Here is a 27076-nt window from a genome sequence, read left to right on the forward strand (position 1 = left end):
AACCCCCCCCCCCCCCCCCACACCCCCCGTGTACTGTATGCCTCTATCCCCCCTGTGATAACCCACTGACCACCTGTCAATCACCCCCTGTCACTGCCACCCATCAATCAGCCCCTAATCTGCCCCTTGCGGGCAATCTGATCACCCACCCACACCAATAGATCGCCCGCAGATCCGACGCCAGGAGGCCGCAATAGCAGCATAGGGGGCGATATTATGGCTGGGAACGCGGAAAATCACTCGCGTTCCCATGCCTGTCGGCCGGTGACGGCGAAACCGGTAGTCGTCGCCGGCGGGTCCAGGAGCATCAGAGTGGGGCTGCGATGGCACCGATCGGCTGCAGGGGGCTGAGGAAAGCCCCAGGTGAGTTGAACTCATTTTTGCCCCTTGACTTAAGTATCCCTTTAAAGAGACACTGAAGCGAAAAAAAAATTATGATATTATGATTTGTATGTGTAGTACAGCTAAGAAATAAAACATTAAGATCAGATACATCAGTCTAATTGTTTCCAGTAAAGGAAGAGTTGAGAAACTCCAGTTGTTATCTCTATGCAAACAAGCCATTAAGCTCTCCGACTAAGTCTTAGTCATGGAGAGGGCTGTTATCTGACTTTTATTATCTCAACTGTAAGTGAACTGTTTACTTTTTCTCTGCTAGAGGAGAGGTCATTACTTCACAGACTGCTCTGAAAGACTCATTTTGAATGCTGAGTGTTGTGTAATCTGCACATATTATAGAATGATGCAATGTTAGAAAAAACACTATATACCTGAAAATAAAAGTATGAGAATATTTTCTTTGCTGCTAATCTTCTAGTAATTATTCATAGTACATAACCAATTCACTATATCATATTTTTTTTTCCGCTTCAGTGTCTCTTTAAGGGGGGTAAAGCTTACGGTCCTCAAGTGGTTAATACAAGACTTCTAATCTGCAGATAATTAAATAGGGCCCTAAAAGGAAGGCTATATCTAGCTTGAATGCTTTCAAAATATAATAGACCAGACCTACCATCCATAATATGGTCAAATAGGAACAGTTTTTTTCTGCCCATGGTATCCCCATACTTTTCCCCAGACTACATGGAATTTTAGTTGTAAATCGAAAAGGCATCATCCTTAAAATTTTAGCTCTTAAGCCTGCCTTGTCATTATACGTCTTCCATATATTCCTTGTAAAAATCATTGTACATAACAGGTCCCTATCTCTCACTTCTGAGTCTCTCTCCCAAATCAGGGTACTCAAATGTAGGGGTGTTATCCACAGTTTCTCCATCTCAGTCCGCCTGTTCTCAGCCCGCACTGTTGACCAGGATGCTATATGTCTCAGGTGGGAGGCAACATAATAGCTAACGAAATCTGGGACTGACAGCCCTCCATATCGTTTAGCTGAAAAGAGAACCAATGTACTTAATACAATGTTTCTTATTAGCTCATATGTACGGTAATTCATAATCAACTTATTCACATATATTTGGTCTCTACGTGGTATCTCTAAATGCAGGCTCTCACAGAGGTAAAGAAATTTGGGAAGTATAGACATCTTCATTCATACGTTCCATCCAAGTTAGATGTAATCTTGACCATCTTTGTAGTAGCTCTCTAATGTTGGCAATCAAGGGGCAAAGGTTGCCTGATATAGGGTCTTATATGAAAGGTTCAGATACACTCCTAGATATTTAACTCTGTCTTTCCAAGAGTAAGGGAAGGCGCCCCTGATACTCTGAAGCTCTTCATCCACTATATTCAATGCCAGTGGTTCTGTCGGACCATGTAATATTATGTATACATGAGTTACCTAAATTCCAAACTATTGAGATGTTTCCAAAACCATAATCGATTCTAGAATGATTTTTTTGGGGGTGGGAATAGAATGTGAATTATTTATATTCTGCATGGTCTGTTCGCCATAAGTCATTAAGTGCCTATTTTTTTATAAGTTGTCTAAATTTTGGGGAATTTTTCTTTTTTCTTTTTTTTTTTTTTTTATTCCTGCGATCTGAAGTTTATCTAATTTGGTGGAATAACATAAATACCTTATATACTTGCGTATAAGCCTAATTTTTTAGCACAAAAAAAGTGCTGAAAAGTTACCCCCTCGGCTTATATGCGAGTCAGTGGAGCAGACGATGGTGGAGTAAGTTTTGTTACTGGCAGAGGAGCGCAAGTATCCTGTACTAGTAAAGCTGGCTCCCTTCTGTGTCCGTGCCCCTATCCCCCACAACGTGGTGTGCAGTGTGCGGGTCAAGACTAACTGTGCCCAAAATTATTCACAAACAGTGCGGCCAGCTTTCTGCTAACGCTACTCAAAGGAGGAGAGCCCTCAAAAAACAGTATGTCATTATAGCTTTATAGCTTTAAAAAAGTTTAATGGCTCTGCATGCGTTTATACATAACTTTATTGGTTGCAATACAAAAATCCATAATCAGCATGTTGATCCCCTTAAAAACATCCTACAACAACTATAGGAAGAGAGGGAGCGCTCCTTTTTAGAGGTTCCACCAATCCCCATCTGGCTACTGCCCTATGCGATCACCCGGCACCAGCCTATGCAAATCACATCGGCCACCAATATGGATGGATTGTGTGTGGACCCTCCACTGACGCACACCACTGAGGCCTCGCTAGCAACTGTGCTATCCAATCCTATGGGATCGAGCAACAATCCTTTTCCCAGTATTTCAATTTGAATGGCATGTCACAGTTCATGTGCTGTTAAATTGGTAGCTATCTATGTGAAATATTCATAGGCACACCTTGTCTCACTACCTGTGTCCCCTGCCCTGGCTTGTTAAGCGGAGCATGCAAGCAACGTGTCAGTGGTGCAACTATCAGGGATTCTTTCTGTGTGGCAATTGCTGTGTCTCATATCTGACACCATCTAGTGGCGTCTTTAGACACAGGTGTATAATTTTTGGGGCACATCTGGCTATGGGGAGAAAGAATGACTTGTACTGGGTGTATATCTGGCTAGTGTGGAGGGGGCTTATTTCCTGGTTTCTGAAAGAAAAGTGGGTACCTTGGCTTATACGTGGGATGGCTTATATGCAGTAGTATATATAGTATAAGTATATATGGTAGATTGCTAGTTGGCAAACGTATTCAAAAGATGAAGACCGGCACCATCAGTATTTTAGCTCTTATTTATTATAAGACATGACAATATTTGGCAAACCTTTTCATTACCTTGTTCAAGAAGCCAACCTGGCCAACATTTGGTACATAAACATTATATGGTTGATACCCCATGCATCTGTCCCTTAACTATTATACCTTTGGAGTCTTCAATTACTGAATAAATAGTTTTCATATTTAATTAATATAGCTACACCTGCTTTTTTCTTTCCTGAGGAGGAAGAGTATATCATGGAAAAAAATTTCTTTGCAAAATTCAAATTACCTCTAGCATTTAAATTAGTTTCTTGAGGAAACCTTATATCTGCTGAGAGTCGCTTTTCCTCTTCCAAAACCAGTGATCTCTTGGCATTCGTATTAATCCCCTTTACATTTAATGATATTATTTTTACCATAGTCGAATATGTTTTTGATCAAAGAAATGTAATATCCTGAACTCTTGTCCAAAACGCATACTGTCTTAACCCCTCTCCCTGTACACTTATCCTACCCCCTACCCCCCATCCCTTTGTATATCGCCCACCTCTAGGCCGCATCCCTTGCTTACCCATTGGTGGGAACTTCCCTTTCTGGGGATGTGTTTGGGTAACCTATTCAAGCCCCCCCGTCAACACCTGACCTCTACATCCTGCCAGTATATTATTTTTTGTACTCAGACCAGTCTCCAACCAATGATGAGTCTTAAAGTGGCCACCTACCATACAGCTCTCTGACCCTCTTCTCAGTTTGAGAGCTACAGTAGATTTCACCAGTCGACTGTAACACAATATAGTCCCTATGTAGTTGATATTCCAACAGACCGCCGCATGGTAGGTTCACTCTACCACATGGTGTGTGGCCATTCACCAAACAGTCACACCCATATCCTCTATCCTAAAATCTAGAGTTAATTTCTCAGATCGTCTAAGACATCTAAAAATCAAAAAATAACACATAATTAATCAACGAACCACCGCATGGCAGGGTCATTCCGCTGCATTATAAGTGACCACCTCAAGTCCCAAAACCCACTTTTTACAATAAAATAAGTATACCTTTACCATTATTCCTTAATCTCCCTGCCCCCAACCTCTCCTATAGCTCCCTCCACCCTACACAAATGCATAAAAGCATTTCCAGTAGACTATGTAGGTGGCTCTTAGCTTTTTTCATTTTTTATGTTGTACGAGATACCTATCTTTTTCTGTATTCTTTTCTTGTGGTTTTGGTATACCCAGAAAGCCTTGAAGTTCAGGGCATGAAATATTCAAAATATTACAAAATTGGGCTAAGTCTTCAGGATTGCGTACAGTTTTCCATCTCTTTTTTTTGCATTGAGACTAAATGGAAAACCCCACCTATATACAATATTATTATCTCTCAGTATAGCCAGTAGTGGGGAGAGCCTTTGTCTCTGTTGTAAAGTTATCCATGACAGATCTTGATACATCTGGATTGGTGTCTCATTAAATTTTAAATCTTTTATTTTTCTTGCTTTCTCCATAATTTCATTCTTTATATTGAAATAATGTACTCTGCATATAATGTCTTTAGGTTGGTTAGAGGCCCTTCAACCTCCATATGCTCTGTGAACCCGATCCAGTTCTATTGTATTGGTAGCTGGTTTACCTAAATGTTATTAAAATCAACTGAACAATATTTGTAAGGTCTTCTTCTCTTGTAACCTCTGGTACCCCTTTAATCACACATTATTTATTCTACCTCAGCTGTCTAAGTCCTCAATATGTCTCTCCATGTCTTATTGTTGATGACTGTGCTGAGACCTGTTCATTCAGATGTTTTACTTCTTTTTTTAGTATCTGATAGTTCTTTCTCAATGGTTTCAATTCTTGATATCATATGTTGCATATCGTGCCGAGGGTAAAGCTATTTCAGATTTGAACACTGATTTAACATCTGACAGAAGTATCTGAAAATCCATTTTTGTAGGCATCTGCCTGGCACATTATTTCCGAAGCATGGTTGTATCAGTTTGAGAATCTGACCTCCCGGACTAGTTGAATCAAGTCGCCCCAATTTATCAAATATGTCTCCCTTAGCACCTCTGTCTTTTCCCTTTTGTTTGTTTTTATAACCAGAACCAATTTTCAGACCCTTATTTTGGCCACCTTTTTCATTCTATCTGACAAGGGAGGGGTTGTATTCCTGCTCTTGTTTAAGATAGTTTTCACATCCTGTTGTAGAGCAATTTGTGCATCTTGTGTAGACTGCATAATTGCCTGTGAAACAGTCTGTACTGGCTGTAGGGACTGCCCTGCCTGTGGTAATAGTTGATCAAATTATTTTTGCTGTGCAGGCTGCAAAGGTTGCAGTATTTGTGACAACTGTGACTGCAGTGATTTCCAGAAATTGTAGTGTCTTTAATCTTTGTGGCCTTTGTGGTGTCTTTAAGAAATGTTGTAACTGACAATCGCTCACCCTCCTTGATGATGCAGATAGAATCAGTGATGTGGGTGTACCCTCTGAAGCTGAGGGGTGGGGGGGTTAAACCCGGTGGGCCCGTCTGAGGAGGCTGATTATTCAGTAGAGTATGAATATTGGCCAGGTTCGTGTTAGAATCCATACCAGAAATGATTTTACCTTTCAGTAAGGCTCTGATGTGCTGCTCTTTGAGCAAAGGGGTTCTTCTGGGACAATGGACATGAAGCCCACCACTATGAATAGCCCTTACAAATGTGTTCCTTGAAACATCAACTCCAGAAGAGGCCAGGTCAGCAACAGTCATCTTGGCAGATATCCAGGGCTCCTTGCTGACATCTCTGGGGAAAAGTACCTGCGTCTTATAGTCCGATTGTAACAATTTAGAACAGCACCAGAAGCCCACACATATGCATCAGCTGACCCCTGCGTCTACCGCACTAGCGCATCACTTACTCTTCCTCCATACATGAACATGATCCCTTTCAGATGCCCGCCAGCCAATCACCTGGGGAAGCTGTCAATCACGGCTGCTGCAGTGGCCAGACACACTAACTCCCGCCGTCCGCCGCGTCACTTTACTATGTTGCTTGGCCTCTATCTTCATAAATTCCTATCTAAAATCAGCGAGTGCAGTGATTGGCTAGTATGGCAGAGCCTTGTCCCGCCCTCAAGACCATTGGCTCCCGCCTGATTGGCCAGCGGGAGTCTGAATGGGAAATACAAGAAGAACGGCGAGTGCTGGTGCGATGGACGGCGGGGGTCAGCGTGTTTGGCTGGTGCAGCGGCCATGATTGACAGCGTCCCCATGTTATTATTAAATGGCGGGCCGGGCATCTGATAGGAATATATGAAGATGGAGGCCAAGCAACAGAGTAAAGTGATGTGGTGGACGGCGGGAGTTAGCTTGTCTGGCCACTGCAGCGGCCGTGATTGACAGCATTCCCAGGTGATTGGCTGGCGGACATCTGAAAGGGACATATGGAAGAAAAGTAAGTGATGCGCTTGACAGCGACCTGGACAGAGAGAGGGGGACACAGGACTAACAAAGGAAAGACATGGGGTACCCAGAAGGTACAAGGGAGACATAAAAATGTATGGGAATTGGAGGAAAAGGTTCATAAGATGCCTCTGTGCCATAGACGTACCAGGATAAGTATGTATATTTTTTTCCTGATTTTTGTCCAATAAACCTAGGTGCGTCTTATGATCCGGAGCGTCTTATGGTCCGAAAAACATGCTGATATTGTCACTTTGTTGTAGGAATACCTTGGTGTGGTCAATGAAGACCCTATCGATGTTCAGTTCAATCCATCTGGATACCTCTTCCTTTCCAGCGAAATGGGAGCTGAGGTCTTACAAGAAAATTACAAAATTCAAAGGTACATTCATTTGTCTTGGCACTAAAACAAATACTGAAAATCAGCACTTAACATTAAGAATTAATACAATAAGATCTGCTGTTGATCTGGACAAACAATGGCACACATTTGAAATCACATATGGTAACTTGGTCATGTACTGATTGGCAAATGAGTGAGGGTATACTAAAGTAATAATAATGGAAAGGTTCACTTACACTTTTGTTCTAATTTGTATAATATAATTGGCTCATGCAACCGACTTTTCAGGATACAGCTCATCACAGTACAACACGACTGTTTAAAGAGGAACTTAAAAGAGGAAATTCCCAGTATGTATTCATACCCCCTTCTGTTTTTTTTTCAATTTAAACATTAAAAAAATACCTAGTAATGACAGCTGCTAATACCCTGCCGTCTTCTTTAAATCCCAGTGGTTGTAGTTGTGTTGGTCGTCAGATGCCAATGGAAGTTGTAGAAACACAATAATTACTCACTGTTATCATTAGTCCAGTACTGGAAATAAAGCCATATTGATTGCATTTAGTAACAGCAGTAAAATACAAGAGATAATAGTCAAGTGAAAGTGCAACAAAATCTCTATGTACCTTTACCAAAAAAAGCAACAAATCAGGAGCACCACAAAAATTATTCCAAAAGAAAGGTGTGCCTGGTCTTCACCCCTGTATCAAGGGGTCAAGCAATGAAGATCCTCAAAAGACTGGCACCACACAAGGTATAAATAGCTCAGTGGATGTTTATTGCAGCATCTAGCAATAAAAGTAAATGTACCTTTACCTAATTATGGGTGCATTAGGCTTCTCCTTAATCTTTTGTGTGAATCTAACACAAACTGAATTTTATGTGTCTGGCTTTTCTAAAGCAAAACAATTCTATGGCTAGTCTAATAGGTAGGATATTTTGATTGTTTTTATTCAAATTGCACCTGGTATATGGATTTCTGAATTATAGACTTATTTTTATATGAATATACAGTTGGGTTTTATAAAAAGATTAGTAGTCAAATGATCCACCCTTCAAATGTGTCTTGCCTTCCTTTGGATCACTTTAGGGTTTAGACATGGGGGTTTATTTATTTAGAAAACTGAGCACAGATTATTATTTTACCCAGCTATGTGCAGTATTCATTGATTTGTTTGCAGGGCATTTGTGAAACTCGCATTCAGAAAGTCTGTTGTACTGTGTGGAGACCTTAAAGTGGTTTTGAACTCATTGGTCTGTATTTAAGTACGGTAAATCACTTTATTACACTGGCGTACCAATAGGGGATGCGACCCCTGCCGTCGCGGGCGGGCCCGGGGCCCCCACAGGGCCCGCTCGAGGACTTTTTGGGGGCAGGAGGGGTCGCAGCATAAGAGGAGAGCTGTGGCCGCAGATCGGTGGGGAGGGGGGAAATTCCCCCCCCCCCTCACCTCGGGCTCTTCTCTTAGCGCTCCCCTCCTGCAAGCAATCATTGGTGGTGCTCGTGGCAGCCGCGGCGGCAGCAGGCAAGCTGAGCACATACCTCCTTCTGGCCTCCGATCACTAAGAGCTTCATAGAACTTCCTGTTTACACAGGAAGTTCCATAAAGCACTTAGTGATCGGAGACAGGCACACCGGACAGAAGGAGGTATGTGCTCAGCTTGCCTGCCGCCGCCGCTGCCACAAGCACCACCAATGATTGATTGCAGGAGGGGAGCGCTAAGAGGAGAGCCCGAGGTGAGGGAGGAGGGGGGGGGGGGGAAATTTCCCCCCTCCCCACCGATCTGCGGCCACAGCTCTCCTCTTATGCTGCGACCCCACCTGCCCCCAAAAAGTCCCCGAGCGGGCCCTGAGGGGGGGAATTTTTTTTTGTAGGGGGGCCCGGGGCTTTCTAGGTACGCCCCTGCTTTATTACATTACAAGGAATAATGAAGAACTTTTTTTTAATTGCCTTGTAATTATAGCTATAGTTGTCCTTCAATGCAAGGAAAGCTTCCTTTTTAAATGCATGTGTAGAATTTTCCATAAATACTTCCTGTGGTAAAATATTCCACATTTTAACGGTAAAAAGTTTCTTATTAGTTGGGCCACTATGACTGACTCATCGGCTTTGATTTCCACTACTTCCAGTAGAAAGGATAGCCAAGTCTATTGATCAGCCGCAGGGAATGATTCACTTACCGTATTTTTCGGACCATAAGACGCTCAGGACTATAAGATGCACCTAGGTTTAGAGGGCAAAAATCGGGGGGGGGGGGGAATACTGGTGCATCTATAGTGCAGGGGTGTCTTATGGAACTTTTCACCCCAAACTGTCTCTACCTAAGCTACACTGCCCAGCTACACTAACCTCTGCTGTCTTCCTACACTACTCTTCACTAACCCCTGATGCCCCACCAGCTATGCTAACACTACCCTACACTAACCCCTGCTTCCCCAACAGCTATGCTAACTACCCTACACTTTAAAGAGGAGCTGTTAGGTATAGGGTCTCAGAGAAAAAAAAACGCATATATCAGTAGCTAAAGATTGGCTGTACTTACATTACATATGCATTTCACTGTCCACGTTTGGATTTCACAGAATTTTTATATAGTATTTGCAGAGAATGATGCTCCTGGCAGCTCATGGCAGGTTCCATGTTTGTCTGTCTCCTATGAAGCCAAATGTGTCGTCATGTCCTCCCTGCTTCCTGATGATTCTGCTCAGAAAAAAGACAACACTACTGTGCAGTGAATATTAATTAGCCATGTGGCTAGGAACAATAGCGGACTCATGCAGTATACTCTGCCCTGTGATTTTTCAGTGCTGTGAGCTGGACTGCCTTACACGCTGTTGTAACATGAGCCTGTAACTTCTCACTAGCAGCAGAGGGGAGGACCCAAGGTGGGAAGAAGCAGCCCCAGAATGCTTTGCAGTATGGTATGCGGCCTCTCGGCCTCTTAAGAGCTTGGGTCTAACAGCCTTGCTGTTCAGCACACATCAAAAGTAAGAGGGATTTTTAACTTCAGTATTGCCTTTTTGGCTTCCTTCTAAACTGTTTAACACAGGAGAATAGAGGTTTAAATTACCTTTTGCAGCCTGACAGTTACTCTTTAATCCTGCTGCCCTATGTTCCACAGTCTCAGGAAACTGAATCCGTTAAGCAATGAGTTGTCCATATGTGATAGTCTCGATCAGAAAAGTGCATAGTGCATGCTATAAACATGAGAAAATGACCAAAGGTATGTTCATAGTACACAGTGTAAAAAAGTTCATGAAACTTGTGCCCAGGAAAAAAAAAGTGACCAGTGCAAAGAAATGATGCAAAAATTACAGTGCAGTGAAAAAGAGCCACACAAGCAAGAGTTAAATTTGAAAGCTGCAAACACTCGCAGAGAGCATAGAATGTGAAAGTAAGATGCTGTACTTGCCGAATACTGTGCAGTCAAGGGAGGAAGTGCAAGGAGAGAAGCTCGTCAGAGGATTACCAAGACTCCCACCAGATTCCATCCAGATTTACAGCACAGTGAATTATTTTTGGGCTACACAGGAGAGCACACAGCAGATGTTTGTAGCCAGAAGCCATCAAATAGCCGGGGCACGGATCAGCTAATATTTCTTACTTCCGTGTGGGGTGAAGTGCTTCAGACACGTGGAGAGCCAGGACGAGTGTTTGTTCATTTAGTGCCCCGGTCTTCTCACGATGCACATAGATGCTGCAGCACAGGACTTCAGGCAGTGTGCAGTCGGGACCCACGTGGGGAGAGCGACAGCCCAGCAGATTCCTCCATCTTCTCCTCCTGTGTCCTGCCGTGCAGTGTAGCAGAAACAAACACTGTACCTGTCGCTCCTAGTACCCTTTTGCTTTACTACCTGTTATTGCTGTCCTCACATCATGTGTTCCTGTAAGCCGCTACTTCGACAGGCAATGCCCCTCCTGGATTGGCTGCCTAAATTGCAGTGCATCGTGATTGGTGGATATGGGACTTCTTGGTCCCGCTCTTGGAGGTATCGCAGCCTATAGTAATGTGCTCCTTCAAAAAGCATTACTAGTGGCTCCCATACTTCTGGGGGCGGGACCCAGAAGCCCCATCTTGACCAATCCTGATGCACTGCAGGCTAGGCAGCCAATCCAGGATGGTTTTTGCCTCTCAGTGAAGTAGCTTCCATCGGGTAAAACAACGGGAGGATGGCAGTGCCTGAAAGTAAAGCAATATGGGACTGGAAGGCGGTGCAGTGACTGATCCTGCTACACTGCGGGACACAGGAGGAGCAGATGGAGGAATCACATCAGCGGCCAGCCGATAAGGCTTCCACTGCGCTCTGCCCTTGGAGGCTCTGTTATACATTCAGACTATAAGACACAGTGACTTTTTCTCCCCACTTTTGGGGGAGAGAAAGTGCGTCTTATAGTCCGAAAAATACGGCATTTAAAAAGAGGAAATTGTTATTCATTGAGATTAAATGGTGATAGAAAACTTAGGTTCAAAATTGCTTTAAGGGCAAACTCTTGTCACAACAGTAGTTTTCCTGAATTATTATTTGTGTGCATATTCTTGCCAATCCTTAGCAATATCCCTCTTCTCCATGACAGAGGGGGGATATTGTTTAGGTGTGCCAAAAATACAGATAATATGCCAGAAATTATTCTGACTCTTATGGTGGCCATACATGGTACATTTTTTTCATACAATCTTACCATTTCTATGTAATATAAGGGAACTGTCTAAATTATCCATTCAGTATATTCACTTAATTTACCCTTATACTACATAAAAGTGGTAAAATTGTATGAAAAAATTGTACCATGTATGGCCACCATAAGAGTTATCTTACTGTTTATGCTATATGTTTTCATTGCAGGGAAGAAGGAGCCAAAGTAGTGCTTCTATCACCAGAGCAGCTGAAAAAGAAATTTCCATGGATTAATACCGAAGGCGTGGCACTGGCTTCTTATGGTGAAGTATTTTATATGTTAAGCCATATACAGATACTTAGTAATTGTTGCCCAGAACAGGGCCATTTCTGGGCACAGGGTCTCTAGTTAAGGGCCTGGATTGACATCTTGTGTCCAGGGTGTAGTACTTTCTTTCTACGCACTTCTTAGATTGGTCCCCAGCAGCCATAATTAGCCCCACATGGTAGTCCTTGACCTTTTTACCCCACAAATTTATCTAGCGAAAATGGTCTTGGAGACTGACAGCATCCTTAATAAAATGACTAGTGTGTGGAAAGTGGTTGTTCTTTGTACTATCTTTCAATAGGATTATATAAAAGGCCCAAATCCTCTTCCATTTAAGTGGAAAACTGTGAAAGCAGTCATCTGTGGATATAGATGGTCAATAATTCCAACTTGAATGCAAATTTAATGCAGATTGCATGTATCTTGGAATGGACCTAGACAAGTGTACTTCCTATCAATTTTGATTTGTCCAATTCCAAACAACATACAATTTGCTTTAAAGACAGAAATCTTTGCATCTCACTGGTCATCCCTGTCCATGGCATGACTCCAGACTAGAGATAGTCAATGAGATGCCAATAATTTTGAGTTGATGCAAATTGAATGTTAATTTTATGCAAATTAATGCAGCTTAGAACACATCAAAATCATAAACTGCTGAATTTGATTGGTCCAATGCCAAACTGCATAGATTTCTAAAATGAACGTAACATTTGAATCCCCTCAAAATGATCTAATTGAATCTCTCTACTCACTCCAGACTTAAAGGGAACCAGAGATGAACGATTCACACAAAATAAACGTATCGGTCGATAGCTTGTAAAGAATAATTGCTCTACCTGATAATTTCGCCACTCTGGTGTGCCTTTTTGAGTGGTTTTTTATCCATTATTGCTCCAGGAAATATCCAATATGGCCGCCGGCTCATATCCCTTCTGCTTCCAGGTTATAAACTGTTCTGGATGTGCTGTCTAGCCTCTATGAGACTATAGACAAGCAGGGCTGCTGCAGGCTTTCATCTGTGTGCTTTCAACTTTATTATTCTGGCATGCTGTGTGGCTGCCTGTAGAAAGTGTCTCTCATAGAAATGAAACTGCATACAGTAGATAATGACTGGCTGCACAATGCACACAGATACACTTGTCTGTTTCAGAGCTTCTTTCTCGGCAGCAGCAGCCCCTCCCATGTCAACAGCTCTGAGTTGGAAATCTGAGCCAGGAAGGGGCAGGCATGGGCTTGAAAAGACTCCACAGAAGAGTGACTCAGCTATAATGATTCCAGGTCAAACCTAGACTGAATCGGTGGATTGTTATCACAGCTGATAACAGATAGATTAGACTGAGAACAATAAAACTAAAAGCATGATAGGTGTTTACTGTCATGTTCCCACTGATAAATGTAATAAAATACATGAGGGTGCCTCGTCTCTGGTTCTCTTTAAAAAGGAGTGAGGCACCCAAATTAAAATCCTTCTTACTGAAAGTCTAAGTCTCTTAAAGGGCAGGTCTGAGAAAAAAACAAGTTTTACTTACCCGGGGCTTCCTTCAACCCCTGGCAGCTGATATGTCACTCACAGCAGCTCCAGTGTCCTGGGGTCCCCTCCGTTGCAGATGCCGACCTCGACAGGTTGGCATCGCCTGTGCGAGTGCACTGCAGCACCGCTTGTGATCGCACTCCCGTGGCCTGGAGCATTCTGTGCAGTCGCTGAACTACTACACCTGCGTAGAACGCTTTTGGCCACTGGAACGAGCAGCGTGGCCACACTCTTGCGCAGGCGCAGATGATACCGACCTGGAGGGAGCTCCGGGTAAATAGATCTTATCCCTTGGGAATCAAAAATACTTGTATTGAAGAGATCAGATAAATAGGTTTTCAAATTAATTGCAAACAAATGCAGTACTTTTTTTATTATTATTTTTATCATGGCTCATCTCTAGTGTCATTAGCCCTAGTAGAAGATTTTTTTTCACACATCCTCTCAGAAATAGCTGATACATTCAAGCATTCCAATATAGGCCTTAAGGCACTGGGGACAAGTTTCTGAGTTACATACAGGCCTTCACATGGTTTTCTGACTAAGAAATTAAAGGCCAAAATTCCCCTTTTACAGTGGATGAGTTAATGATTGCCATATCTGATTTTTATCCCAGCAAAGATTCCAGCCCCGATGGTTTTACATCACATTTTTTACAAGGTATTTGAAGACCAGTTGTCCCCATTATATATGTAGGAACACAATTCTATAATCTTCCACTTTACCATTCCCTGAGCAGTCTCTAGGGCAGTGTTTCCCACCTTTTTTAAGTTGGGGACATGTCACGCCAAACATTCCAATCTTCGTGACACATTACATATGTATAGTAGGAGAAAAACAAATAAATGGTAGATAATAATCAGTGGCTACTACTGGCACAGTGGCAGCTGCTAATAAGTGGCTATTACTTATGCTGGCACAGTGGTGGTTGCTACTCCGTCATTGCTGCTTCTGCAGGCACATCAGTGGTGAACACTGAGTACTACAAAGGTCCTGAAGGTGCTAGGTGGGGTGAAGGTGCTGGGTGGGAAGAGGCAGATGAGAGTGCTGGGTGGGTAGGAAGAGGCAGGTGCTGGGTCAGTGGGAAGAGGCAGCAGAGGGTGCTGGGTGGGTGGAAAGAGGCAGCTGAGGGTGTTCAGTGGGTAGGAGGAGGAAAGTGAAGATGGTGGGTGGGAAGAAGCAGGTGCTGGGTCAGTGGGATGAGGCAGGTGCTGGGTCAGTGGGAAGAGGCAGCTGAGGGTGCTGGGTGGGTGGAAAGAGGCAGCTGAGGGTGCTTGTGGGTATCAGGAGGCAGGTGAAGGTGCTGGATGGGTGGGAAGAGGTAGATGAGAGTGCTGGGTGGGTGGGAAGAAGCAGGTGCTGGGTCAGTGAGAAGAGGCAGCTGAGGGTGCTCGGTAGGTAGGAGGAGGCAAGTGAAGTTGCTGGGTGTGTGGAAAATGGCCTGTGAGGGTTCTGGGTGGGTGGAAAGAGACAGCTGAGGGTGCTATGTGAATGGAAAGAGGCAGCTAAGGGTGCTGGGTGAATGGAAAGGGGCAGCTTAGGGTACTGGATGGGTGGGAAGACGCAGCCGAGGATGCTGGGTGGATGGGTGGGAAGAGACAAGTGAGAGTGCTTGTGTGGGGATTCAGAGATAGGTTAGGGTACTGGGTGGTGGTGCAGAGGAAGGTGAGAGTGTTGGGTGGGGAGAGGCAGGTGAGAATGCTAGGTGGGGAGATGCAGGTGCAGAACTAAGTGAGGAAGCTATGTGGGAAGCAGAAGCAACTGGGGGGAGGGGGATGGAGACAGGTGAGGGTGCTTGGGTGGGGATGCAGAGATAGGTAAAGGTGCTGGGTGGGGGTGCAGAGGCAGGTGAGGGAGCAAGTGAGGGTCCTGGCTGGAGAAGGTGAGTGGAGTGGTGTGGGAGGTGCAGACGCAGGTGAGGATGCTGGCCGAGGGTAGACAGATGAGGGGGCTGGATGGACAGTGGCAGGTGAGAATGTATTGTGGCTGGCTAAAGTTAATGGCTGGGGATGGGCAGGAGAGACAACACATTGCGGCTGCACAGTGTGATGTATGCCAGAGTGATAGTCACTTATTTTTGATCGTTTTTCTGATCGATTTCTCATAGACGTGAATGGAAATTGATAAGAAAAGATAAGAAAATCGATCAGAAAATCGATCGGACAGTAAATCGGTTGAAAAATCTCATTGTGTGTACCTAGCATAAGTCTCTCCAATATTTTAAAGAAATGTTATACATTTAGTGAGTTGAGCAACTTCTTAGTAAATAATTGAAAATCTGAAATACTAATTGTGTATTTCCCATCAAAGACAGTCAGTGGTCTACAGGCCAGTTTACCTTAAAGTGAACCTCCGGACTAAAAATCTCAGCAGAACTGAAAAGGCTTGGTGTTTCTTTAACAGTTTCACAGCATCAGAACTTTGTTTTTCTTACCAAAGCATCATTTTTAGCTGCATTTTTAGCTAAGCTCCACCCATGATGGGATTTCCTATGTTGTTGTTCACGTTGCCTAGCAACTGGGAGAGGTGCTCAGGACACAGGACAGTTGGAACTGTGTCTCATGCTCCCTGTCACCTCCTTTCAACCAAAAAGATGGCTGCCATCATGAAATCAAACATTTGTCTGTGCTTTTTTTAATGTAACTTAATGACAGTATGTTTGTTTAGGCTGAAGTTCCTCTTTAAAATAGCAGCCTTCCATCCTTCAGTACCTAGATACGCATCTCTTCTCTCAACAACTCTTAACTCTTAATATCTTCTCCATTAACGTCCCTGGCAGTGTATTTCTGTCTGGATTTTTGGCTCTAAAAGTGGTTCATTTTCATGAATTTTAGGCCTCCAATTTGTCACAACTCAACAAAATATATCAGAATAAAAGCCTGGTAAACATTCTGCATATAAATAAGACTGGAACACAAAATTGTTGTAGTAATTATATTTATGAATAAACTTAAAACATGGTGAAACTGTACAAATAAGGCAGGCAGAGAGGAGTCAAAATCCAGACAGAGGTTAGTGCAGGCGGCAGGCAGAGAGTAGTCAAAATCCAGTCAGAGATCCGTGCAGGCGGCAGGCTGAGAGTAGTCAAAATCCATGCTAAAATTGATAACCATAAGGCAGAAGCACTTAGCTCAGAAGCAGTTGGGAACCAAATGGCTATATTGTTAACCACTTGAGGACTGCAGGGCTAAACCCCCCTAGTGACCAGGCCATTTTTAGCTAAATTGGCCACTGCAGCTTTAAGGCCAAGCTGCAGGGCCGCACAACTCAGCACACAAGTGATCCCCCCCCCCTTTTCTCCCCACCAACAGAGCTCTCTGTTGGTGGGGTCTGATCGCTCCCCCCATGTTTATTTTTTTAAATAAATAAATATTATTGTTTGTTTGTTTTTTCTAAAACCCCCTGTTTCTTTAAATTTATTCCCTCCCTCCCCACAGCCGGCCAATTATGGCGATCGGCTGTCATAGGCTTCTGCCTATGAGAGCCGATCGCTCTCTTGTCCCCCATGGGGACAGCCGTGTCACACGGCTGTCCCCAGTGCAGCGCTGCTGCTCATCGCAGCGCTGCACCAAGTAAATAGACGGCGTAATCGCCGGCTAACAGTCTCCCGAGCGGCAATAGCCGCTCGGAGACCGAAGGCGGGGCGGAGCTCCGCCCTCCGAGCATGAGATGCGCGCGCACCATGCGCGCGATCTCATGCTAAACAGAGCCCCAGGACTTTACGCCAATTGGCGTTAGACGGTCCTGGGGCTGCCGCCGCGGCCACGCCTACTGGTGTGACGCGGGCGGCAGAAGGTTAAAGGGAACCTGAACTGAGTAAAATTATTTAAAATAAACACAAGATGTAGCTGAAATGAATATTACATACTTACCTCACCATCAGTTCCTCTCAGAAGTTCAAAATTTTCTTCTTACAGTGATCCCTTCCAGTTCTGACAAGATTTTGTCAGAACTGAAATATACCAGTTGCTGTCAGTTATATATCAGCAGCTGTCAGTTACAACTGAATGTGCAAGGTAATGTCCATGTTTCCCTATGGCTCAAGTGGGCGATATAACTGTTTAACAGTGTGCTGACCAGGAAGCTGTTATGGGGTAATAGCCATTTCCAAAATGGAGGACGGAGAATTTTATTGATCACCGTGGACAAACGGGAAACAGAAAAGGAGAAAGAGATTGATGAGCACACTACATGGGAGGTAAGTATGACCTGTGTATGTTTATTTTGACTTTTATTTTTAGTTCGGGTTATCTTTAACATCCTGTGTTTTTAACCACTTGAGGACCCACCCTTTACCCCCCCTTAAGGACCAGCGCTGGTTTGATTGATCTGTGCTGGGTGGGCTCTGCAGCCCCCAGCACAGATCAGGGTGCAGGCAGGGAGATCAGATTGCCCCCCTTTTTTCCCCCCTATGGGGATGATGTGCTGGGGGGGTCTGATCTCTCCTGCCTGCTGTGGGTGGCGGGGGGGGGGCACCTCAAAGCCCCCCTCCGCGGCGACATTCTCCCCCCTCCCTCTCCTACCTGCTCCCCCGGGAGATCTGGGCTGCACAGGACGCTATCCGTCCTGTGCAGCCAGTGACAGGACGTCCCCTGTCACATGGCGGCGATCCCCGGCCGCTGATTGGCCGGGGATCGCCGATCTGCCTTACGGCGCTGCTGCGCAGCAGCGCCGTACAAATGTAAACAAAGCGGATTATTTCCGCTTGTGTTTACATCTAGCCTGCGAGCCGCCATCGGCGGCCCGCAGGCTATTCACGGAGCCCCCCGCCGTGATTTGACAGGAAGCAGCCGCTCGTACGAGCGGCTGCTTCCTGATTAATTAGGCTGCAGCTGGCGACGCAGTACTGCGTCGCTGGTCCTGCAGCTGCCACTTTGCCGACGCACGTTATGAGTGTGCGGTCGGCAAGTGGTTAAATGAGCTTATCTGCCATCTCTGCCATGGCAGTCAGGTGCCACAGGGGAGAGCTCAAATTACAACTTGTGATTAGGAAGGAATTAGACAGGCTAAACTTTCTATATACTGATAGTCAGCTGACAACAACCAAATGAGACCCGTGTGTGTCAGACCCGGAAGTGCGGCAGCCGCCCACTCACAATAACGCGATCACTGAGAATCAGCGGGTCCGTGACGTCATTGGTGGGTGGGAGCAGTGTCCTCTTCGGAGGCAATACCTACTCCGGCGGCAGCGGCAGCAGCGATAGTGTCAGCTGACTTGTTCAGTCAGCTGACACACTTGGCTCTCATTTGGTTGCTGTCAGCTGACATATGGATACTGTATTGATGTGTCTGTATTGATCAGCTGACACTTAGGCAGGACTCTTCTGTGTGCTATGATTGGTTCCTGTGTGCATGTGGCCGGCCACTGATTGGATGCCTGATATATTTAAGCTTGCTGAGTGCACTCTGACTTTGCCCGTGATAGCGTATGCCCCGCAGCAGGGAATTTAAACGGAGGAGCTACCACTGCAACAAGGGCATCGTGAGAGGAGAGGGAAGGCTAATTAGGACCCAGAGCCTTATCTCTCCTTAGGTAAGCATCTGGCTTTTTTTCCCCCTCTTAAACACGATTCCCATTTACTTTAAGCAGAATTTACAATTCCCATGAAGACTGGTGTATCTTCTATTTTCTTTGTTTGGCCAAAATGTTGCTCCTTATTCAGACAATCTTTATTGGACTTCCAGGTTTGTACCTCAAACATCATAGATCCCCTATTTATTAAATGTAGAAAAATAGACATTCTAGAATAAAAAAAGTTTTGTATGGCCTAACATGGAGGGGTATCTCTATTTTTCTTGTATAGTAAAGCAGCCTTGTTCATTAGAATAGCAGATTGTGCTCTAATAGAGGCTGATAAACAAATTATTCAACTAGAGCGTGACATTTTCCCCAACAGATCTTATCTCACTTCCATGGTTGGGACCCCTTTAGAGAAGAGCTTACAGCAGCAACTTGGATTCCTTCTTGAAAAGAGTTTGGTTTCTGCTAACCCATGTGTTCCCATTCACTGACCTTTTCAAGAAACGGACAAGCACCATCACTGATATAGTGTATACAAGGCTCATAAATATGCAGATATATAATATAATACGTGTGCAGAAAGGCCAATAAATCACTGTGCTATGCTGGGAAGAGGAAAAGGAATTGGCCCTACAAAAACCGCACCACAAAGTATGGAAAAGTACAAAAAGCCTTCCGGGCAGGAAGAAGCCGCTCTTTGCGTGGCGAATCGCGACGGCTCTCACACGTATGCCCTCCTGTCCAGCTCCACCGGTAAGCTCCTCTTTCCGTGCACTTACTCACACGGAACTCCGCCACTCTGGGCTACAGCCCCTTTCCACACGTTGTAAGCCAGACTTGGCTCCTGCTTGCACGCTACTCTGTCTTGCCTGTATGCTAGCCTTTCTTCTCCCCTTTTCTCCGTGCACACTATCAGCTGGGTGTCTTCACTTCTTTGGCACCAGCCCCTCACATCTTATTTGGCACAGGGGATAGATTCCATTATCCCCATTTTTTCACCCATTAGTTCACCCTGTTCATTCTATTTGACAGAGTGTCCAGTTGCACTTTAGTTTCACCCTTTGGGCACATCCCCCTCATTTTCTCATTTCCTTGTCAGCCGGTGGTATGCTGCACAGCTTATTTTACTCATGTGTACATACATGTTCATGATGGATATTACTATTTATTGAGTGCATTACTTTTCATCCATATATTGTGTGTTTTTTTTTTTTATGGTTTTAATCATTATATGGTTCAATAAAGGCTTTTTGTACTTTTCCATACTTTGTGGTGCGGTTTTTGTAGGGCCAATTCCTTTTCCTCTTCCCAGCATAGCCTATTCACTGACCTGTCTGCTATTGAGTGGCAATTAGAACATGAGTGGGGGTGCACGCTGGAGCGAGTGGGAGCGCGCACAGCAGCGATTGCGGTGGGAGGCATATATACAGTATCTACACAGGAACAGTTCCTCCCGCAGGGCATAGATATACTCTAGGACATTAAGTGGTAAAGTCATGGGCCCATATGCAATTAACTTTTTCTCCTGAGTTTTCATCCTTGGAGATAATTTTATATCTTCTGTTTAAAATAACTTTCCAGCAGTTTTCAACTAGTACCAAAAAATAGGTGAAAAAGTACTTTGAAAGCTATTTTTTTTATTTTCTTGCTTTCTGGTGGCTTAAAATGCATTTCATAGACACGTTTAAAATTATCACCTAGAGGAAAACTCAGAAGATAATGTTAAGTGCAATTGGGCCATGATGAGATAACTTTATCTCCTCATGGCTATAGAAAACATAAATTCTCAGCTTCTTCAGATCCCTTAGTCCAACTTTGATAGTCACTCGAGACCGTTGTGTATGTAAGGAGATATCTGTGCTAACATTTCTCTCCTCCCTTTCGAGCTCTATTTAGGGAGGAGAGGCCCCACTTCAGGGAAGCAAGAGCGAGAGAAATGTGTTGCAGTCAGCTCTTATTCTAACTCACAAGCAGTCTATTTCATATTATGGCCAGGCAAATTTAATGCGGATTACCGTAATAGCAGCTTGGAATTTGGTCAATAAAATTCAGCAGGTGCATTTAATTGGCCCCATTCCATGCTGCATACAATTTGTATTACATTTTGTAAGGGATAGCGGAGATGCCGCCGCAGCAGGGAGCGACATGGCGGCTATCTCCGCGTCTCAGCCGGCGGTTTCCGCCGCGCGGGTACATTAAGAAATTGTGCCTGGGACTGGGGTGAATGAGGGGGAGGCCGCCGCAGCACTGAGCGGCATGGCGTCTGTCCCCGCGTCTCAGCCAGCGGCCTTCGCCGCATTGTTACATGATGGAACTTTGCCTGATCCCTCAGTCGCACATAGACTGAGGGCTACGCGCGCGCGCACAGACAGAATCTTTATGCAAGAAGAAGGCGAGTCAGCTGATCAGCCGGTCAGCTGACTCCAACATTGATCCGGATTGGCTGAGTGACTGGGGCGGTGCTAAGGAGCGCTCCCAGTATATATAGAACATGCCTGTCAGTTGTTCCTCGCCTGCTGTTGCATATGTTACGTGTTAGCACTCAGACCCATAGTCAGATCCAAAAGTGTGCTAGAACCAGCAGGAGCTGGGGATCCACACTTAGCCAGATTCTGTTGATAGCTTAAAGTACTAATTGTATTATTTGTTATGACCCTCTGCTAGCCTTGACTACTCTTCTGTCTTGTGATTCTGTGCCTTTGCCTATCTGATCCAGTTGCCGACTTAGCTTATACCTCACTCTGATTCTGTCTTCTACCTTTGTACCGTATCTGTCCGTGTGTTGCCGAACCTGCTTGTCTGACTCTTCTGCCCTCACCAGGGAGCCTAGTCCTGGTGAGGGACTTTCAGTTTAGTAATCACCTGCTCCTCATGTTGATAGCTGCAGTACAGTCCTAATCACCTGCTCCTCAGGTTGATAGCTGCAGTACAGTCTTAATCACCTGCTCCTCAGGTGACTAGCTATTAAAGTACTGCCTGGATCCCCTGCCCCTCAGGGGATCACCTGCTGCAGTACAGTCTGAATCTCTCGCTCCTCAAGTGATCACTCTACATTGTCTTACTGTGCATCACCCGCTCCTCAGGTGAACCTATCACTACTCCTCTGTGTCTCCAGCCTGCTGGAGTACTGATTACTGTGTTCTTTAGAAATACCCCCTTTTGCCAGCTCCTCTGGAATAGTGGGTATCTCTATCAATATTACTGTTGCACCAAACACTATCTTACACCTGAGTGTCCTGTGTCTTGCTATACTTGTATTATTGGTGATACTGCAGATCACCAATAATCAGAAAATCTGTTCTTGCTGACACCAATCGTTAAACATTTTTTATGCAAGACAGAATTATTAGCATTACATTGACCATCTATTTCAAAATAACAAAATGTATCTGTCACCTACAATGCGATTTACAGTCTAGTTCCTTCTTACATGATACCACAGATCTCAAAATACTGTACATGAAACCTCTTCTCTATTAACAGTATTCTACTGTCTTTCTAGTCACCCCTTCTCATTCTTGTATAAAATACTTCTCTCAAATGTCTTCATTATTCTTGAACTCTCTTCCACAATCTGTTTATCACTTATACATGCTTACTATCTTTAGGTCAAAGTCTGAAAAACATCCCTTCGGGCAACAATGCAATGCTAATACGCTTGCAAACGGACCATAGGAAAAAGGCTTGAACTGGCAGAATAGGTGTAGCGTGTTAGGCCCCGTTCACACTTGCGTTTTGGCAAGTAAACGGACCGGATCCTGATCGGATCCAGATCGGATCCTGACCTGATCCTGATCAGAACCGTACGGTTCCGATCCGGATCCGGTCCGTTTGTATCAGGCATGCATCAGGCTGCCATCCGGATCCGTGGGCAAAAAATAGTTAAATATAAATAAAAAAATGTTCGGGTCAGCAGAAGGTGCACCTGGTGCACATGTACAATCAGGTTCATCCGCTGTAGGCATCACCTCCACCTCCGATATTCTGCCAAACAGCTCCAGCATGTCTGTCACTGCTGCTCCACTCCAGACATGCTTGGCCCATGTGTCCCCATCCGAAATGGCCGCTTGAATACGCATAGGAAGTGGGGTAGAACGTCAGGTTTTTGTAGGCAGTGTGTTCTGTGCCTTCCGTTTCCCATTGGTTTCTGTGTTCCTGATGGTGCTGTCAGGCTCAGGTCAGGCTCAGGTTAGGTTCCGTTCAGGATGCGTGGGCCGGAGATCCGGACACAAAAAATAGCGCATGTTGGAAAAGAGTCCGGATCCGGTCCGGCTCCGTACTGTACGGAACGTACGTATGTGAACGTCCGCATAGCCTTTGCATTTCTATGCGGAACGTACGTTCCGTTTGTACAGTATGCGGTCCGGATCTGATCCGGAAGATCCGGATAGCGAACGCTAATGTGAACCAGGCCTTAGTTATAGGTTTAAACCTATAAGCAACCATGCAAAATTGCATTTTGCAAATATAGTCAGTCATGTGGCCTTAACCACTTGAGGACCCGCCCCCAGCCGATGGGCAACGGCAAAGACTGGGCCTAAACGGCCGCAATATGCCCATCGGCGGGGGGCGGCGGCGGGCATGGTTATGCGGCGATCGCGTCATTCGTGACGCGATCAGCTGCTGGCGACTTGCCCCGCCCCCTCGCGCTGTAACCTGCCGGCCCTTCGGAAGCGCCGGCGGGTTACTAGCACCCGGATCGCCGCATGACACACGTATAATAGGCTTTGTAATGTATACAAAGCCTATTATGCAGGCTGCCCTCTGCCCTGGTGGTCCCAGTGTCCGAGGGACCACCAGGGCAGGCTGCAGCCACCCTAGTCTGCACCCAAGCACACTGATTTCCCCCCCCCTGCCCCCTGATCGCCCACAGCACCCCTCAGACCCCCCCTGCCCACCCCCCAGACCACTGTTTGCACCTAGTCACCCCCCTAATCACCCATCAATCACTCCCTGTCACTATCTGTCAATGCTATTTTTTTTTTAACCCTAAACTGCCCCCTGCTCCCTCCTAATCACCCCCCACCCCTCAGATTCTCCCCAGACCCCCCCCCCCCCCCCCCGTGTACTGTATGCCTCTATCCCCCCTGTAATAACCCACTGATCACCTGTCAATCACCCCCTGTCACTGCCACCCATCAATCAGCCCCTAACCCGCCCCTTGCGGGCAATCTGATCACCCACCCACACCAATAGATCGCCCGCAGATCCGACATCAGATCACCTCCCAAGTGCAGTGTTTACATCTGTTCTCTCCTCTAAACACCCACTAATTACCCATCAATCACGCATCAATCACCCCCTATCACCACCTGTCACTGTTACCCATCAGATTAGACCCTATCTGCCCCTTGCGGGCACCCAATCACCCGCCCACACGCTCAGATTGCCCTCAGACCCTCCCTTATCAATTCGCCAGTGCATTATTTACATCTGTTCTTCCCTGTAATAACCCACTGATCACCTGTCAATCACCCAACAATCACCCCCTGTCACTGCCACCCATTAATCAGCCCCTAACCTGCCCCTTGCGGGCAATCTTATCACCCACCCACACCAATAGATCGCCCGCAGATCCGACGTCAGATCACCTCCCAAGTGCAGTGTTTACATCTGTTATCTACCCTAAACACCCACTAATTACCCATCAATCACCCCCTATCACCACCTGTCACTGTTTTTTTTTTAACAGTTTAAATTTTATTGAAGTCTTTTGTTATAATAACAAGACAGTAAACAAACAGATTACCCCCAGGTCAACATGACCTTACAAAGGAAAAAAAAAAACACCCAGTATGAGTAAAGATTAAAGAAAAGGGAAGAGGTGGAAAGGAATAGAGAGAGAGTGCATTCTATGCTTCCGAGTATTGTCCGAGTATTCACGGAGAGAAAGAAAAGATTAGGATGAAAGTAGTTACAACATTATGCCATTACATCATAATCAATGTCAGTATTAATAGTTCCCAGTTCCCAGTTGGGGGAAAGCATTTTATCGGTAAAATCATTTCATTCCTATAGGGAGGGTAAGAAATCACATAAGCATACCTTTTAGGGCTGCACCTGCCTTCATACGACGCTGGACTCCCCATATTGTGCAGTGAGATATTACTAATCATGCCATATAGGAAGAGTATTTTATATATCTGTAGCTATATTTCTAAGGTATTTATCGCACCATGCTGCCCAGACTCCATCGAACTTATTAGGACAGTTCCTACTTTTATAGGTAAGTTTATATAGTGGTAAGGCTTTATTTACAGTATTAATCCATTCCGTTTTTGTAGGAATGGCTGGCTGATTCCAATGGGTCAGAATAACTTTCCTTGCAGTGTGACACAGTGTAAAAATCATAATTCTTTTATGTTTAGAATAAACAACAACAACAACAACAAATAACATTTGTAAAGCGCTTTTCTCCCGTGGGACTCAAAGCGCATAAGCATGGCTCCGACCATCGTGGTACAGAGGAAGAATTTTATAAATCTGGAAATGCCAGGCTAAACAGGTGGCTTTTCAGTCTGGATTTGAATAGCTCCAGGGATGGTGCTGTCTTTACTGGGTGTGGTAGGGAGTTCCAAAGAGTAGGGGCAGCATGACAGAAGGCTCTGTCTCCAGATTTTTTGAGGTGCACTCTGGGAGTGACCAAGTTTATAGAACTTGCTGATCTGAGGTTGTGAGAGGTGTGGTGCAGCTTCAGCAAGTCCTTCATGTATCCAGGGCCCAGATTGTGCAGGGATTTGAATGTCAGCAGTCTAATCTTGAAGAGTATTCTCCATTCTACTGGTAGCCAGTGCAGTGAGCGAAGGATCGGTGTAATGTGACAGTGGCGAGGCTGGTTTGTTAGCAATCTGGCAGCAGCATTCTGCACTAATTGCAGGCGACGCAGGTCTTTTTTGGGGAGGCCAGCATAAAGGGCATTGCAGTAGTCCAGCCGTGATGTGATGAAGGCGTGGACTAGGGTTTGAAGATCCTCTGGGGGAATCAGATGTTTAATCTTTGCAATGTTCTTCAGATGAAAGAAGGAAGATTTAACTACAGATGAAATTTGGTTTCTGAAACTCAATTCCCCATCGATTAGTACGCCAAGGCTGCGCACAAGGTTGGAGCTGTTTATGTCTGAATTCCCAATCCTGATTGGTGTTGCTTTAGGATAGAGCTGTTTTGATGGCGGGCACTGGCTTTGGACAAACAGGACCTCAGTTTTGTCAGCATTCAGTTTCAACCAGTTATCATTCATCCATGCCTGAAGCTCAGCTAAGCAAGAGTTTATTTTTGGGGTAGGGTCTGTTCCACCAGGTTTGAAGGACAGGTATAGCTGTGTGTCATCGGCGTAGCAGTGGTACGTCAGGCCATGTCGTTGGATAAGTGTACCGAGTGGCAACATGTAGATTGCAAACAGCAGAGGGGATAGGATTGATCCTTGTGGCACTCCGAATTGTAGAGGTGCAGGTTTGGACATTATAGGTCCTAGGCATACTCTCTGTGTTCTGTCAGTCAGGAATGATCTGAACCACTGGAGGACTGATCCACTGATGCCACAGTACTCCTGCAGTCTGTTAAGCAGGATTTCATGGTCAACTGTATCAAAAGCAGCTGAGAGATCCAACAGAATTAGGATGGAGCATGCCCCTCTGTCCCTTGCCATGAGCAGATCGTTGCAGACTTGGATGAGGGCTGTTTCACAGCTGTGGTGTTTCTTAAAGCCAGATTGTAGAGGGTCCAGGATGTTGTTTACTGACAGCCTGGTTTCAAGTTGCAGATAGACAGCCTTTTCAATAACTTTACCTAAGAAGGGGAGGTTGGAGACAGGTCTGTAGCTGCTCATAGCATCTGGATCCGTGGAAGGTTTTTTAAGAAGGGGCTTGATGATTCCTTCTTTTAGAGAGGTAGGAAACCTCCCTGCTTGCAGAGAGCAATTAACTATTTTGTGAAATGCTGGACCAAGCAGGTCAGGACATTTCAGCATATGTTTAGTTGGTCCAGGGTCCAGGTCGCAGGTTGTCTGGCGGAGACGACAGAGGATGTCTGAGATCTCTTCCTCACTAATACTTTTGAAGTTAGTCCAGGGTGTTAGGCTGTTTTTGCAGCTATTTCCATTAGTTGCATGAGTCTTGGGTGCTGTGGACTGAATGAGAGACCGAATAGAAGATACTTTGTCAGCAAAGTAGCAAGCAAATT

The 27076-nt window shown here is 45.1% G+C and overlaps 1 protein-coding gene across 3 annotated transcripts in view; it reads left to right on the plus strand.

The window, feature by feature from the left end:
* FOXRED1 (FAD dependent oxidoreductase domain containing 1) overlaps positions 1-27076 on the plus strand; it is a 176671-nt gene that overhangs the window by 73695 nt on the left and 75900 nt on the right. For 2 of the 3 annotated variants that reach the window (XM_068240321.1, XM_068240320.1), the window contains exons 4-5: positions 6818-6936; positions 11744-11838. In XM_068240321.1, coding sequence (XP_068096422.1) covers positions 6818-6936; positions 11744-11838 — 214 coding nt within the window. The remainder of the gene's footprint in view (positions 1-6817; positions 6937-11743; positions 11839-27076) is intronic. The other variant, XM_068240322.1, reaches the window with a different exon arrangement.

The sequence above is a fragment of the Hyperolius riggenbachi genome, chromosome 6 (genome assembly GCF_040937935.1).
Source record: "Hyperolius riggenbachi isolate aHypRig1 chromosome 6, aHypRig1.pri, whole genome shotgun sequence".
Lineage (NCBI taxonomy): Eukaryota > Metazoa > Chordata > Amphibia > Anura > Hyperoliidae > Hyperolius > Hyperolius riggenbachi.